General features: G+C 34.1%; 1 protein-coding gene across 1 annotated transcript in view; it reads left to right on the top strand.

Moving 5' to 3' along the window:
• The first annotated feature begins 724 nt into the window (after nt 1–724).
• Nucleotides 725–15,794, top strand: part of LOC148949086 (phospholipid-transporting ATPase IF-like) — a 187,544-nt gene continuing 172,474 nt past the window's right edge. The window contains exons 1-3 of the mRNA XM_089093161.1: nt 725–893; nt 5,653–5,742; nt 15,260–15,424. Of these exons, the coding sequence (XP_088949287.1) occupies nt 753–893; nt 5,653–5,742; nt 15,260–15,424 (396 nt within the window). The 5' untranslated portion in view covers nt 725–752. The remainder of the gene's footprint in view (nt 894–5,652; nt 5,743–15,259; nt 15,425–15,794) is intronic.

Raw genomic sequence — 15,794 nt, 5'->3', positions numbered from 1 at the left:
ACACTTAAAATGGTGTGCTAATTTTGAGATTTCCAAAAAGCGGAAATTTATGGTATAATTTTTGTCAAGGCAACGCCCTTATTGGAGGGTTTTTCCCTCTTTTTCAGAGGTAGTAGGTAGATAGCTTCAAAAAAATAAATTTTTAAATATTTTGAATCTGCTTAAAACGAAACAGTATAACGTTCTTTTTTTGTTGTTGTTGATTTCTTTTTTTTTTGTTTTTTTTTTTAGGGCTTTGATTTCTATTGATAACCTAGTATGTTCTATTGATGATAGTATGAACAGTTTCATCTTTATTGTCATGCCCTTAAACTTAATAAATTTGTTGTATTTGGACTCATCATTGAAAGGTGATTGTTTTATACAAATAGGCTATTGTTATTACACCTCTGTTTTTTATTTTTAGGATTTTGATTGTTAGGGTTGTTGTTGATATGACACCTTCGTTTTTTAGAATTCCGATTTCTGTTGACGGTTCTCACCATTCATTTACCGGCCATTCCCATCGAAAGTTTGGTTTTACTATTATGATTTTATTGTACATGATTTTTATAATATGTTTGTAGCGATAAAACAAAAAAGAAAGAATAAAAAGGCAAAAAACGGTTAAATGACGCTTGTTTTTATCTTTTTTCCGGATAAGCTTATCTAAAAACGTTTACTCATTTTTTCTTACTAATTATTTCAGTACATTCTTATCGTGTATCGAAAAAACATTTGTAATTTTTAATCTGTTGAATCACTTTTACTAAATGGAAGGATTTTTAAAATGTTGTGGCATTAAAAAGAAAAAGAAAGAGTTTGACGGAATTCGGCATGTTTACTTTCCGGGATGTCTAAAGCATGAATCTGAAATCCCTAAATATTGTACGAATAAGATTAAAACATCTAAGGTAGGGCTTTTCATGTCTTTCATTATACTCTAACACATCAAACCTTTTCTGCTATGAAACCCCTATATCGCTGAAAAAATATAAAATTGATATTAGTTATTATTAGTCCATAACTTTCATTAGACGACCATTATAGGCCATAGTTAGCCGATCTTGTCTGTGGAAAGTTTTGCGAAGGTTCAGCCAATGATATACTATTGAATACAGTACTTTTTATTTCTCCACCAAGGGTAAACAATTTAAACTAATCTAGTTTAACTAATCAACTTAAATTAAATAATTTTGTTTTTAATGTTTTTGGTTTTAAAGAATCTTAATTTTTATTACATTTCCTACCTTAGAATTTTCAATCGTAAATTCTATCTATGAAATGTAAGGAGTAAATCAGCCCTAACCTCATTCGAATTAAGCCTTGTCAGGTCGACCCTGATCGACGACAATGACCTATTCCGTAACTATTACTTAATTTGCTTTTGTTGTTTATTTTTTAACTGAGACGACAGTTGAAACATTTTTAGGTAATTAACAAGTGAAACTAAATGTCGTTCTGCTCGCAGCTAGGGCATATCAAACCCAACTAAGACATGTTCACAAGCTCAGGTATTTAAAGGCAAAAAAAAAATCTTGTCCTGTGGGTGACTCGAACAAATAAAGCGCTAATTTGAACGAGGTAAAATACCTCGAGGTATGAAAAAAGCTCAACAAGCCGAACGGCTTATGAATCGAATAAGTCTTATTTTCAAATAGAGATGCCGTACATGACATCGAAAATGACCCACCAAAGAATTAAGTCATACCTTAGGTTAGCATAGTTAACGGCTTTTCTAAAATGTTCATTGGTAAGCGTTATATCAGAGCCCCAGCTGTATATAAAAAGCTAAGGTTGTGAATGGCATTTGTTTTTACTTCAAATTTGCGTCACAGTTGTGCTGTACTACCGAACCGGATAACTCAAAAGGCAAGGATTTTACTTTGCAGAGTATCAATACTAATTTGTTCCCAGCCTTTGCCTACTAACAGGGTCCTATCCAGGGAGAGGGGGGGGGGGTACCGAGTTTCATCCTCCCTTGATTTTTTACAACTTGTAGAAAAGTAATAAAAATACATATAAACAAATTTTTGATAGGTTTTGTAGAGTTTTTTTGGTCCCCCCCCCTTCCAAACAATAATCCTGGATATGTCCTTGCCTACTAATACTATGTTTGCATTTATTTGCCAAAATCCATCTTGCAGTAAGAAAACTGCCGTTCCTAGCTTCTATCTTTTCTAATTTTAAGAAACGTTGCCTTAAACCTTATTTCCAATCAGTCAGTCGTAAATTTTATTCTTGAAGTTGAAAATTGTCTAAATCGAACAATTACGAATGGGATACATAAATGGTGCCATATTCGTGCGTAATTTTAACTTCATCCAAAAGTGGGACTATGGTACGACTTAGGTATCATTGTTTCTTGAAATTGTGTTGCTATCTTACCTACATTGATAAAGTTGAAGCTTCCCCCTAAATTTTGTGAAAAGCCACCTTTCTTTATTTTAATTAAAAAAGAAAAGACCACCCCCCCTCCTGAATTTTCGTGAATTGTCACCCCTGTCCAAAATTAGTAACAAAACAATATGTATAATAGGCTCTGAGGTTAGCCTCGTTAAATAGACAAAGATTGTCTCTTATCCATTGTCCTCTACATGTTCGAGCAAGATCAGCCTTTGCGCTTAGGAGGACAGCACAAGCTAGAGAAGCTCCAAGGATTACAAAGGTTGTAAGGGTAGAAGAGTGCGAAAAGTAAATGATAATATAATGTAATTTTAAGAATTATATGAGGGTATATTCTGAGTATATTTTTTTAATACAAGTGTAATTGGTTCAATGTAATCTATTTTATAGATTAATACAATTTGTGAAGATGGATCAAACCTAATGTATCAATATAATTTGTTTTTTTAATATAATTATAAAATGAGAATATTTTGGAGGTATTTTTTATTGAGTAGGCATAGGTGGATTTAAGAAGTGTGTGATAAGAGGTGGTACGTTTCAATTAGCTTAAACCCACGCGAGAAGTCAAGTTTGGTTAATGCTAATGAAATAAAACAAAATATGATGAAAATATAATAGCTTTTAAATACATCTTGGCAATTTATTTGCATTTTAAGGGGGTGGGGTGTAAAGCATAGCATATATTAAATATGTAACCTAACCCAGGTACCTTTTTTTCCCCTAAACCCTAAAAAACAATAGTTTAAATATTGTAAACGCAATTACTAACCACGGTTTGCGATCCAACTCTCTATTGACAGATACCCGTTTGCTTAGTTTCCTTTAGTATTTTCCCTATAAATATATCGCGTGGGTACCAGCTAATTAAAAAGTACCTAAGAGGCGTAAGATAGGGCTTTAAAGACAGGGAGCGATAACGAATGATTATACAATATGATTTTAAGAAGTATATGATAAGTATAAGCTATATTTGTTTCACGCGGGAGTTCAAACCTTTATGTCTTGAGTTTTCCAATTATGGAGGTAATGAAGGCATAAATGTATTAATGCGTTAAATCCGTTTAAAGTGTAAATGCAATTTAAAGCATATGAATTTTCACATGGTTATGTTTGCGGTTTCAGGTGAAATCTACGCCGTGTCTCTAGTAGACTAAAAGGAGTTTGCCATGTGTCCAGGTTAGTATTTTGTGGTTTAGAAAGGTTGAAGAACAAGAAAAAGTTTTGACTATCTTTGATTCTACTCAAAGTAAGAAAAACAGAGAGACTACTTTTAAAAATCTTGTGATTCAAAACTTTTCATCGTTTTGATTGGCTTAAAATATCAAACATAAATATAGAAGAACCACTAATATTTCAAACAGGTGGGGTTATTTGGCTTCCCTTTCTGACATACCCTTAAGAAACAATATGATTGGCTTGCGGAAATACGTCGCATGCCGCCCCAAGGTCAAGGATGGTAAATTATAACCTATTATAAGACAGATGATCCAAGCCCCCCCCCTCGCAGCTTCGCATGCACTTGATAGTTCAAAGTTTGTTTAGGGAATTGTCCTTAATGAATTAATGTTAACTACCAGAAGTTGATTTCACTGATCAAATTAGTTGTATTATTGAGTTACATTGCGAGGTCCGAATAATTTTATAGAAAGGATACAACCTGTAAGTACAAAAAGGTCAGCTTTAATATAAAATTATTTAATAATAAAAGAACTAATTGGATAATAAATAACGAATAATAAAATACGAATATATAATCGTTGAGACGTGAATATAAAATATATCCACGTCTTCTACTGGTACTATTCCTACTATGATCATCCCTACTACTCAACTCCCAACATGACCGTCCCTGCTATGAGTGCTCCGATAGGACTATCTGATTTTGCTACGACTCCAACCCCTACCATGAATACTCGAGATCATTTTCGATGCTCGATCTTCGAAAGCAAATTAACGACCGAAGAATATAGAGTGAAAAGAAAAAAAAAATGAAAATCAAAAGATGTGACCTTGTGAAATGAAAAAATAATATAATGTTTGACTTTTTGTTACACTTCCTTGAAAACGACTCCTGAAACACATAGGCTGTTGAATTTGAATGAGAAGTATTTTTAAAGAACTTTAAGACTTTAGCGTAAAAAGCGAGGAATTCAGGTGGGGTCATCCCCCTCATTTACGAAATTCAACAGCCTTTAATTTCATAAATTCTCTAATTTCAGGTCGTTTTAAGCTTTAATGTTGGTCCTTGCTTCAGTGGAAAAGAAACTTGTTTTATTTTATTAAATCAAACTTAAAACGAACAGAAATTACTACGAACGGGACGGATGTTGTTAGTTTCTTTAAATTACAGAAATTAAATTAAAGAAGCAAGTTTTATTACCTGAAAGTAAGAAGCGACATTAAAACTTAAAACGAACAGAAATTATTCCGTATATGGAAGGGGCTGTCCCCTCCTCAAGGCCTGGCTCTTTACGACAAAGTTTTCTATTGTTTTTAAAAAAAGAGTTGTGAGACACAGTCAAACTTTAGCGTAAAGGACAAGGCGTTGAGGAGGGGACAGCCCCTTTCATATATGGAATAATTTCTGCTCGTTTTAAGTTTTAATGTCGCTTCTTACTTTCAGGTAATAAAACTTATTTTTTTAATTTAATTTCTGAATGTTTTTGAATTAATGCAGCTTTGATTTTGGCACACCTTACAAACCTTAAAGACTTCATCCTCTAGAAATCTTACGGAAGTTATAATTGTTTCTATATTGTCTTATATTTTCCTGTTTTGTTTTTTTTAAGGTCGCGCCCACCAACATATATTACCCCTTATAAGTAAATTTATGTGCGTTAGCCTGGGTGGTCCTTTGGATTAAAGCGGTATTTAGAATTGGGCTATTAGATTGTCTATAATTATCGATTATATTTTTTGTTTCTGCCAGCTTCTCTTAGCTTGTTCATTTTAAATTCAATTTTTTTTTACATTATTGTTTATTTATTTTTATTGTTATTGAAAGTTTTATAACTATTAAAAATTTCAAATAAACTTTTCATGTTTCTGTGTTTTTGTGTGTGTGAGCTTATTTAATTTGTGCCCACCAAAATGTCCTCTCTCCTTCTAACCAACTGTATACATGCTTGCCTGCATATCTCTTTGGATTAAAGCAGAACACCTAAGTGGCCTGTAATTTATCGATTAAAATTTTTTGTTTGTTTCCTACTTTTGGCTTGTGTCAATGCGCTAAGCATTTTTACATCTTATTTATTCTTTTTATAGTATTCTCTATGGAACTTTTTATTCCTGAACCTGTTTCAACAGTTAAGAAGAGTTGCCAATTTCTACTTCGCTTGTGTCGTTATCATTACGGTGAGTATGCCTTTCCCCCCTACTTTTTACTTAAACAAAACAAAAACAAAAATATCCTCTGTTTAAAGTTGGATCTATTTAAAGTCACAGAGGAGACTACTTATAAAACGATTTTGAGATTAAAAAGCTTTTCGTTCTTTTTACCCGCTTAAAATTCAACACAGGAGAACCAGTCATTGGGATTTGATTTTTTGCTCTTTTTAATGGTTTAGTAAAAAGGACGAGAACAAATCAGCTATAAAAAGGAATGAATAATTTGGCCTTCGTTTCTTAAATACGTTTAAGGAGTACGAAAATACGTCACAAAGATAAACCAATGAAAGTTAAGTTTACTTTTTGCCTCAAGATTAATATTAATTAAATCTTTGTTCTTCTTTTTGGCTTTGTTCTGACAGAAATCCGAATTTATTCCAACCGCCTGATTTTATGTCAAAAATAATAATTTTATGACAAAAACAATGTTTTATCATTAGCAGTGCAATAGCCCCGCTAATGATAAAGAGCTTAGTGGGCTCTATGTATTATTATTTTTTTTTCACCAAGGCATTGCATATGGAAGAAGTTGTTTTAAAAACTTCGGAGGGATTTATTCCAACGGAAATTAAAAGTTCTAGTACCCTTCTTAAGAGTTAAAAGTGATTTGAGGGCAAGCATTCCCCCAGCCCCCAAAGATATCTGATAAAAGTTATAAGATAGCCTTTTTTTATGCCTCTGGGGATAGCAATCCCCCCTACACAACCCTTAGGGCAAATGCCTGTATGTCATGCAATTCGCCCAATGATTACACATACTATTTATAGTTGGGAATGGGGCAAGTTTAACTTCTGGTGTCCTAAAAGACTAAGGATATTAAAATGAAGCCTTCAATGAATGTAGATGAGAGGGTTAAACTAAATCAAAACACACAATATGCAAGCAGGTTGTGAAAAGAGTGAATATCAGGAACGGGTTAGGTTATTAACTTGGATCTTTCAGGGTATGGTGAGGGGGTTTAATAGTTGAACAAAAGGCAATATGTGTACGCTGCTACAACCACTAATACAACTATAGCTTCTACTTCTACTGCGACAACTACTAAGGTTAAGGGTATTAAGGTGAAAATGTCAGGTAATTGTCAGGGGGAGTTTGAACTATATCAAAGCAAATTATGTGCATACAGATTGTCAAAAGGGCACCAGCAATATCTTAGAAACGTTTAGAGTATTAAGTCGCAACATAAAGAGCATGCTGTGGTGGATGCTGAACGTACCATACGACACTATGTGGTTGCTACTGCTGGTACTGCTTGCTACTACTACTGCAGTTACTATTAACAGTGCTATTACTACTATTACTAATAAAGCTTAGGGTATTAAGGTGAAAATTACTGGGAATGTTGATGGGATGTTGAAATAAATCAAAACACACAATGTCCGTGCTGTTTGTCAAAAGAACGTATCACAATGTCCGGTGAACTGCTTAGGGCATTAAGTTGAAACTTACAGGGTATGTTGAGGAGGATGCTGAAAAAAAGGTGCCCTTATTTGCATACTGTTGCTACTAGTGCTGCTAATGTTGGTGGTGCTACTACGATTAATACCACTACTGAGGCCAAGGGTATTAAAAGTTTTTGGGAGATATTGAACTAAATCAAAACAAACTGTGCCTTTAGGTTGTCAAAAGGGAGTATCAGCAATATCTCAGTAACACCTTTGAGCATTAAGTTGAAACTTTCAGGTTATGTTGAGCGGGGCGTATAACTGACCAAAAGCCGCTATATGCTTACTACTATTGCTACTACTATTACAATTGGTACTATTGTTGCTACTGTAGCTACTACTATAACTGTTTCTTCTACTACTACTACTACTGTATCTAAGGGTCAAAGATGTAACATTCGGGGAATGTTGAGGGGAACGTTGAACTAAATCGAAACATACTATGTTGATATTTAGGTGATGGTATTAGAGTGAAACTTTCGGAGAATATTTAGAGTTAGAGTTTGAAGAACTCTGGCTGGTCGGCCATTTGCTGTTACTAAGATTTCCGATTTCGCTCTCAGCAAGGTATTTTATTTTGTCGTTGGAATATGGCTTGAAATTTTACATATAAAAAAATCATATTTTTCTGTATATAATATTTTTCTATTCATATTTTTCTTAAACGCCATAATTTACAAACCAAAACTCAAAATTAACGAAAACAACGGCAATCGTATTTTATTTTGGAAATTTACGCCTAAATTTGTTTCACTTTATGAAAAAACAAGACTTTACAGATTTTACAGAACTATTTTAAAGTAGCTTTTTTTAATAGGAAATGAAATAATGTTGAATTGTCCGTTGTATTCTATGAAGTTACTTTGAAAATGGCTTAATTATAATATTTTTATAAAAAATAAATAAAATAAGAGTTTCAAAAAGAAAATATTTTCCAGTGTCTTATTTTTTCACAAATAAGTAACTTTTAAGATACCATAATTAAATATCCGGCACCCAAAATCGGAGCAAACATCACAATACTGGATATTTTTGTCTAAAATTTGTCTCATTTTATTGAAAAACAAGATATTGGATAAACTGTTTGAAAACAGTTTCTTTTATTAAAGTCAAATGAAATAACGTTGAATTTTTAGTTGTCCTCTTATAGAATAGCAGAAATCACTTTTGAACATTCGTATTTGTAATTTATCATTATTGCCCGTAATCATGGGTAAAACTTAAAAGCTAAAAAAAATTAATTAGTCTATTATTGGTAATTAACCTTAATTAGTGATAAAGAGAGGAAGTAAAGAGATTAAAACAGGGATTTTTCATATTGTATTACAGTATAATAAAAATAACTGTTGCGGGAATAAATTTTACACTTTCCGTTTTTCAGCCAATAAAACCGTGTAACGTACAGGTTTTAAATCCATCTTAGCTGAAATGAAAAGTTGAATTAAATTGCTTAATTAAAGTTTAGTGTTTAATTGTCGGGAAATTTACCTGCTTTTATTATTTTATGTGATTTCCCAAAGTGAATCTTCTTGCTTTCTGTTTTATACACAATGAAAAACCTTCAAAAAAGCCTATCAAATTTAAATGTGGGGTTGCAATAAATAATAAAATGAATAGATTTATTATAGCCAAACAAGGTCATGATACACAGTATTCGATAATACACATTAAGGTGGTCTGCAGGATCTCCAGAACTCAAGGGTACCACCCTAAAAAAAAATAATTCTTAAATGAGATTAAATAAAAAAAAAACTGTTCAACTGAAAGTAAGGAGCAACATTAAAACTCAAAACGAACCCAAACTATTCCGTGTATGAACGGGTTGCCCCCCTTCTAAATACTTTGCTCTTCACGCTAAGGTTTTTAGCACTTTAAAATAAAACCTTAATAGAATTTAATTAGAAATTAATAATAAAAATAAAACCCTTGTAGTTCAGTAGTTGTTCTTAAAAAATTGGGACAAACAGTCAAACTTTAGCGTAAAAAGCAACATAATAAAGAGGGGGCAACCGCATCATATACAGAAGAATTTCTGTTCGTTTTGAGTTTTAATGTTGTTCCTTACTTTCAGTTGAAAAACTTTTTTTTTTATTAAATTTCTTTTCGTTTTTTTAAATAACACCAGTAAATCTGGCTCACCCTCCATGAAAACTTTCCACCCCTCAGGAAAACTCTTCCTTGGAAAGTCCATTCCACGCAAGAATATACCCCATTCCCCGTAAAATTCCTTCCGGATAAATCCATCCATTCAACAATTTCCCGGAACATCTACACATGTAAAATTGAGTGGCCAAAAAGAAAGTAAGACAAATAAAAGAATTCTGTGTAGGAATTTTGTCAAATTTCCCACTAAAATGTCCCCTGGAAAGTTCACTCCGGAAATATTCCTCCACGCGGAAAATTGTCCTTATGGAAACCAATCCCAAGTACAAAATCTCCCCCCCCCCAAAAAAAAGAATGCCTGTATAGGTCTCAATAACAAATGCTATGTGTAAGCAATGTAAGCAAATTTTATAACTTAAAGAACTATCTTCAGGGCAGGGGGGGGGGGTATGTTATCTCCAAAGGCATAGTTTTGGGACTTTTAACTATGTTGAACAAAACGGCTGTCTCAAAATTTGTATCGTCTCAAAACGTATGTTAAAGAAAAGACGCATGTTGGGTGCAATTGTAATAGAATCCCTTATAAACGTTCTTGTGTCAGGCACATGCATTGCATTTTGTGTCTGGGACATTTGGAACATCATAGACAGCACAATCGCACTGCCTAAGTAAAGAACGATGCGGGCACAATGTGTTATTTATTTTTTGTTTTCTTCCATACCAAGGCACTTCGTATCGAAGGAGTTGCCGTAGAAACTTCGAGAAGGGCTCATTTGATTGGAAATTGGAGTGGCTTGTGCCCTTTTTAATAGTCGAAAGTGATTGGAAGGCAACTAACGCCCCTTCCACACCCACCATTTCGCCAAACACGATCAATCAAAATTTTGAGATAACCACTTTGTTCAGCGTAGTTGATTTCCAGATAGAAATTATGTTTTTGAGGAGGACACTCCCCCACAACCCTTAGGCAAGGGTTTAAGTTAAGCCCTGGGGCACATAAGAACGATGTTGGCACAATATATTATTTATTATTTTCTCCCTTTAGAGCAGGGCACTTCGTATCGAAGAAGTTGTCGTAGAAACTTCGAAAAGGGCTCATTCAATTGAAAATTGGAGTGGCCTGTGCTCTTTTTCGTAGTCGAAAGTGATTGGAAGGCAACTAACACCCCTTCCACGCCCACCATTTCCCGGAAAACATCCAATCAAAATTTTGAGATAGCCATTTTGTTCAGCGTAGTTGATTTCCAGATAGGAATCATGTTTTGAGGGGACACTCCCTCACAGCCCTCAGGGCAAGAGTTGTAAGTTATGCCCTTGGGGCAAATAAGGTTTTTATAGAAAGCGTTGTTATATAAACTTCAAAAGGGCTCATTCGATTAGGAATTGAAATGGCTAGTGCCCTTTTTAATAGTCGAAAGTGATTGGAAGGCAACTAACACCCCTTCCACGCCCACCATTTCCCCAAACACATTCAATCAAAATTTTGAGATAGACATTTTGTTCAGCCATTTTGATCCACGCAGTTAAAAGTTCTGAAAATTATACCTTTGAGCAGGACACTCCCCCCCACAGTGTTCAGGGCAAGGGTTATAAGTTATGCCCGGGGGCATATAAGAGTTTTATTGAAAGTTTTCTCGTAGAACCTTGAAAAATGAATCATTCGATTGGAAATTCAAAGGGCTACTCCCCTTTTTAATAGTCAAAAGTGATTTGAGGGCAGCTAACCCCCCTCTCATGCCCACCTCTTCCCCAAACACATCCAATCAAAATTTCTTAGATAGCCATTTTATTCAACGTAGTTGAAAGTTTTGGAAATTAGGTCTTTAAGGATGAAAAACCCTGCCCTTACGGCAAGGGTTGTAAGTTATGTCCGGGAACATATAAGGTTTTAATTGAAAGCGATGTTGTAGAAACTTCAAAAGGGCTCATTCAATTGGAAATTGAAAGGGCTAGTGCCCTTTTTAATAGTCGAAAGTGATTGAAGGACAACTAAATCCCCTCTCACGCCAACCATATCTCCAAACACATCCAATCAAAATTTTGAGATACCCATTTTGTTCAACGTAGTTGAAAGTTCTGGAAATTAGATCTTTTAGGATGACAACCCTCTCAGAGCCTTCAGTGCAAGGGTCGTAAGTTATAACCTGAGGGCATATAAGGTTTATATAGAAAACTTTTGTAAAAATTTCAAAAAGGGCTCATTTGATTGGAAATTGAAATTGCCCTTTTTAATAGTCGAAAGTGAGTGGAGAGTAATTAACCCCCCCTCTCACGCCCACCATTTCCTCAAACACATTCAATCAAAGTTTAGAGATAGCCATTTTGTTTAACTTAGTTGAAAGTTCTGGAAATTAGGTGTACAAATGAATGTGTATTGTCGGTTTAATACAATATACTGATATTTAGTAATCAAAATTTTAATATTATTTGATTTATTGAAGTTATAAAAGTAAAAACATTTATATTTTTTTCAGTAAAGTCCAAATTATGTTCTGGCCTTGGGAAGGCATAGAGGTTTTGAGCTCAACTTATGTTAATTTCTGCTCGTTTTGAGTTTGACTCGGTTATTTATTATAATTTCTGTTCGTTTTGGGTTTCATTTATTTATCGATGCTGATTTGTGGTAGTTTCACGCTTGATTTTATTTTTGCTCTTTTTTGGTTTAATGGAGTTCTTTACTTTTCTTTGAAAAACTTATTTTGTGGAAAAAGTTTTTAAAAAATTAATTTATCAAAAGAGTCAAATACGGGAAAATTGTATGAAAATTGGCAATGCTGATGGAAACACTTGCATAACTGTAGAATATAGAGGGGATGGGCTATTACGTCTCTGCACGTGTTTCTGTCTGCATTCTAACATCATAGTTATCCGACTAACATTAACTTGGTAAAGAGCGAGGTGTCTGCCACGTATTTTTTTCCTCAGCCACTGTATGGAATGGATCGCCATAGAAACTTGGGAAAGAGCTCAATCGATTGGAATTTTAAAGTTCTGAAAGTGCCCTCTTTAAGGGTCGAAAAAGATTGGACGCAAACAGCCCCTTTTGTGTCCTTGTTTGTCCCTGTTGCTCGTAATCCAACTGCAATGAATAAAAATTCCCATAGGTCTCATTTGTTTAGAATAGAAACATGCCTTGTTCAATAAATACGCCATCGGGTATGATATGATACAGTTAACCCCAGAAAGGCTCATTTGCCTTGCCTGCTTGTCACAAATGGTTTTGTAGTTGAAAACAGGCAGATATGTTAGATATTATTGGCTTCTAATTGGCTTAAAACTTTAGTGATCGTTCTCCAGATCAGGAAGACCTTAAATTTTTTCTTGTAAGGGGGAAGGGTATCACAGGGCCAGAACTCGGTGTAATTTTTTTTTCTCTTATAGATTTAAAACTTATATACTTAAGCCTCATGGCCAAAGGGACCTCAATGCGCAAAACAAATTTGGATTTGAGATGCAGACCCCCATAAAGGGGTTCGGAAAAAGACCAAACATTTCATTGCTACCATCTTCCAATAATAGGGCACAGTATAGGGCAAACACAACAAACTTTACTTTCAAAACATTTTGAACTTACACCCTGAAGTTTCCTAACCAATGGGACCCCAATAAGCATAAAAAAATTATTCGCCCGAACAAAAAATGAGCAAAAATAAAATCAAATAATCTACCAAGCGTGAAACTACCACAAATCAGCATCGATAAATAAATGAAACCCAAAACGAACAGAAATTACAATAAATAACAGAGTCAAACTCAAAACGAGCAGAAATTAACATAAGTTGGGCGCAAAACCCCTATGCCTTCCCATGGCCAGAACAAAATTTGCATTTTACTGAAAAAATACAAATGAGTGTGTATTGTCAGTTTAATATACATATACTGATATTTAGTAATCAAAATGTTAATATTGTTTGATTTTTTATTGATATTTATTAATAAAAATCATTTTAATCATTCACACTTTTATAACTTTAATAAATCAAATAATATTAACATTTTGATTACTAAATATCAGTATATGTATATTAAACTGACAATGCACATTCATTTGTATTTTTTTCAGTAAAGTGCAAATTTTTTTCTGACCTTGGGAAGGCATAGGGGTTTTGCGCCGAACTTATGTTAATTTCTGCTCGTTTTGAGTTTGACTCGGCTATTTATTGTAATTTCTGTTCGTTTTGGGTTTCATTTATTTATGGATGCTGATTTATGGTAGTTTCGCGCTTAGTAGATTATTTGATTTTATTTTTGCTAATTTTTTGTTTAATGGAGTTCTTAACTTTTGTTTGAAAAACTTATTTTGTGGAATTAGTTTTTTTTAAATTAATTTCTGTTCGTTTTATATTGACATAGTCTTTTCAGGGAAAAAGAAAATAACACTTTAAATCTTTTTGTTTTTTAAGACTTTTCAGTTTGGCCTGTTATTTGTATGCTGGAGAAAAATTTTCAGCAATTTTTAACAACATACACCCTTTTAAAAATCTGGACACAAATAGTACTGTTCAATTTAGTTTCATATCTCCTCTAGTTAACCGGGAATAGTAAATTTGATACTATTCGCAAAAAAATCTGTTTACTTTCTTTGATAGCTTGCATACACTTACGATATTTGATTTGGTTAAATTTTAAGAGCAGAAGTAGCCCTGAAAGTTTGAACATAATACCCTTAGTTGTTCTTGGGATACTGCTGAGATGCCTTATTGGGATTTAGCATTATCACAGTGCATTTTGATTTCATCTTTAGGCAACATTTAGTTTTTAAACATAATGGGCAAATGAGAGGGTGGGCGTGGGAGGGTGGGAGTGGAAGGGGGACTAGTTGCCCTCCAATCACTTTCGACTATTAAAAAGGGCATCAGCCCTTTCTATTTTCGATCGAATGAGCCCCTTTTGAAGTTCCCACGACAACTCCTTCAATGCGAAGGGCCCTGGTCTAAACAACAACAACAGCACAAAATATCACTAATCACTTTCGACTATTAAAAAGGGCACTAGCCCTTTGAATCTCAAATCGAATGAGCCCTTTTTTGAAGTTTCAGCGACAACGCCTTCTATAAAACCTTTAATGCCCCTAGGGCATAAATTAAAACCCTTGCCCTGAGGGTTGTGGGGGAGTGTCCTCCTCAAAAACATATTTTCTATTCGGAAATCAACTACGCTGAACAAAATGGCTATATTAAAATGTTGATTGAATGTGTTTGGGGGAATGATGGGCGTCGAAGGGGGGGCTAGTTGACCTCCAATCACTTTCGACTATTAAAAAGGGCACTAGACACTCCAATTTCCAATCGAATGAGCCCTTTTTGAAGTTTCTACGACAACTCCTTCGATACGAAGTGCCCGGGTATGGAAAAAAAAAAACTCATTGCACCCACATCGTTCTTTACTTAGGCAGCGCTAGTGCGCTGCCTATGATACCGAAACACCCAAGTTCTTCATTTAAGTAGAACCTAAGAAGAACTGGTTTTTATGACCATGTATGAAATTCATTTAGTTTGCCATCTGTATTGATTCAGAATAGTATCTGACCATGGATGTTAAAATGATAATTTGGGATTTACCAAAGACTGAAAAAGTTATGTGGCGTGCGGCAGTGAGGTCAGAAGGCAGAGATCCTGTAAACGCGATTCTTAATGACATCAATATGTTCTGGGCGGCCTGCATTCTATAAGTTTCTTTCGTAGTTTCCATAATTTTGTTTCTAAAGTATTATATTTTCATCCTATTTTGTGATATTTCATTAGGATTGAGCGCCAGAGAAACAGGTTCTACTTAAATGAAGCAGTTGAGTGTTGGCGTTATAATACATAAGTGCTAAAAATTGTGTTAACACCCTGTGCTAATTGAATGCTATATCTGAAATATAAAATGCACGAGAGCCCACATAAATTTTCCAAATTTATTAGCCCTTAAAGTATATTATAAAAATGTTTTAGGTGACTATTGATTCTCCCGTTTCTCCAATTACAACAATATTGCCGCTTGTATTTGTGCTTGGTGTTACGGCAGTCAAACAAGGCTGGGAAGATTTCCTTCGACATAGAGGCGACAACGCCGTTAATTTCAGAAAAGTGAAAGTTGTTAAAGACGGTGAAATTAAGGTAATATAACATTTCAGTTAATTATATAGTATTTTATATATAGTATATTCTAACTTTAGTTTAATTTGGGAATACATATTTGTAAAGAAAGCGATAAAATTTGCAGAAGAGAAAATAAAAATTTAAATTTCAACTGTAAAATGGTAAAGTAAACTTCACTAAGTTAAACTTAACTTAATAGTGACAAAAATAATGCGTGTGGTTTGGAATCTAGTTTGACCTTAGGAAGAAACTCAACTGAAAGAGTAGTATCTTTTCAAAATGAAAACAAAAAGTGATTTCTAAACTTAAAACAATCAGAAATTATCTTGCATATTAAGGATGCTGCGTCCCTTGGGCCCCCTGCTTTTATGCTAGAGTTTCCAGAGAT

Source organism: Artemia sp. Qi Xiang Cuo, chromosome 8, assembly GCF_049724085.1.
Source record: "Artemia sp. Qi Xiang Cuo chromosome 8, ASM4972408v1, whole genome shotgun sequence".
NCBI classification, from domain to species: Eukaryota; Metazoa; Arthropoda; class Branchiopoda; order Anostraca; family Artemiidae; genus Artemia; species Artemia sp. Qi Xiang Cuo.
Note: the sequence above shows the minus strand (reverse complement) of the source record. Positions and strands in the feature narration are given on the sequence as shown.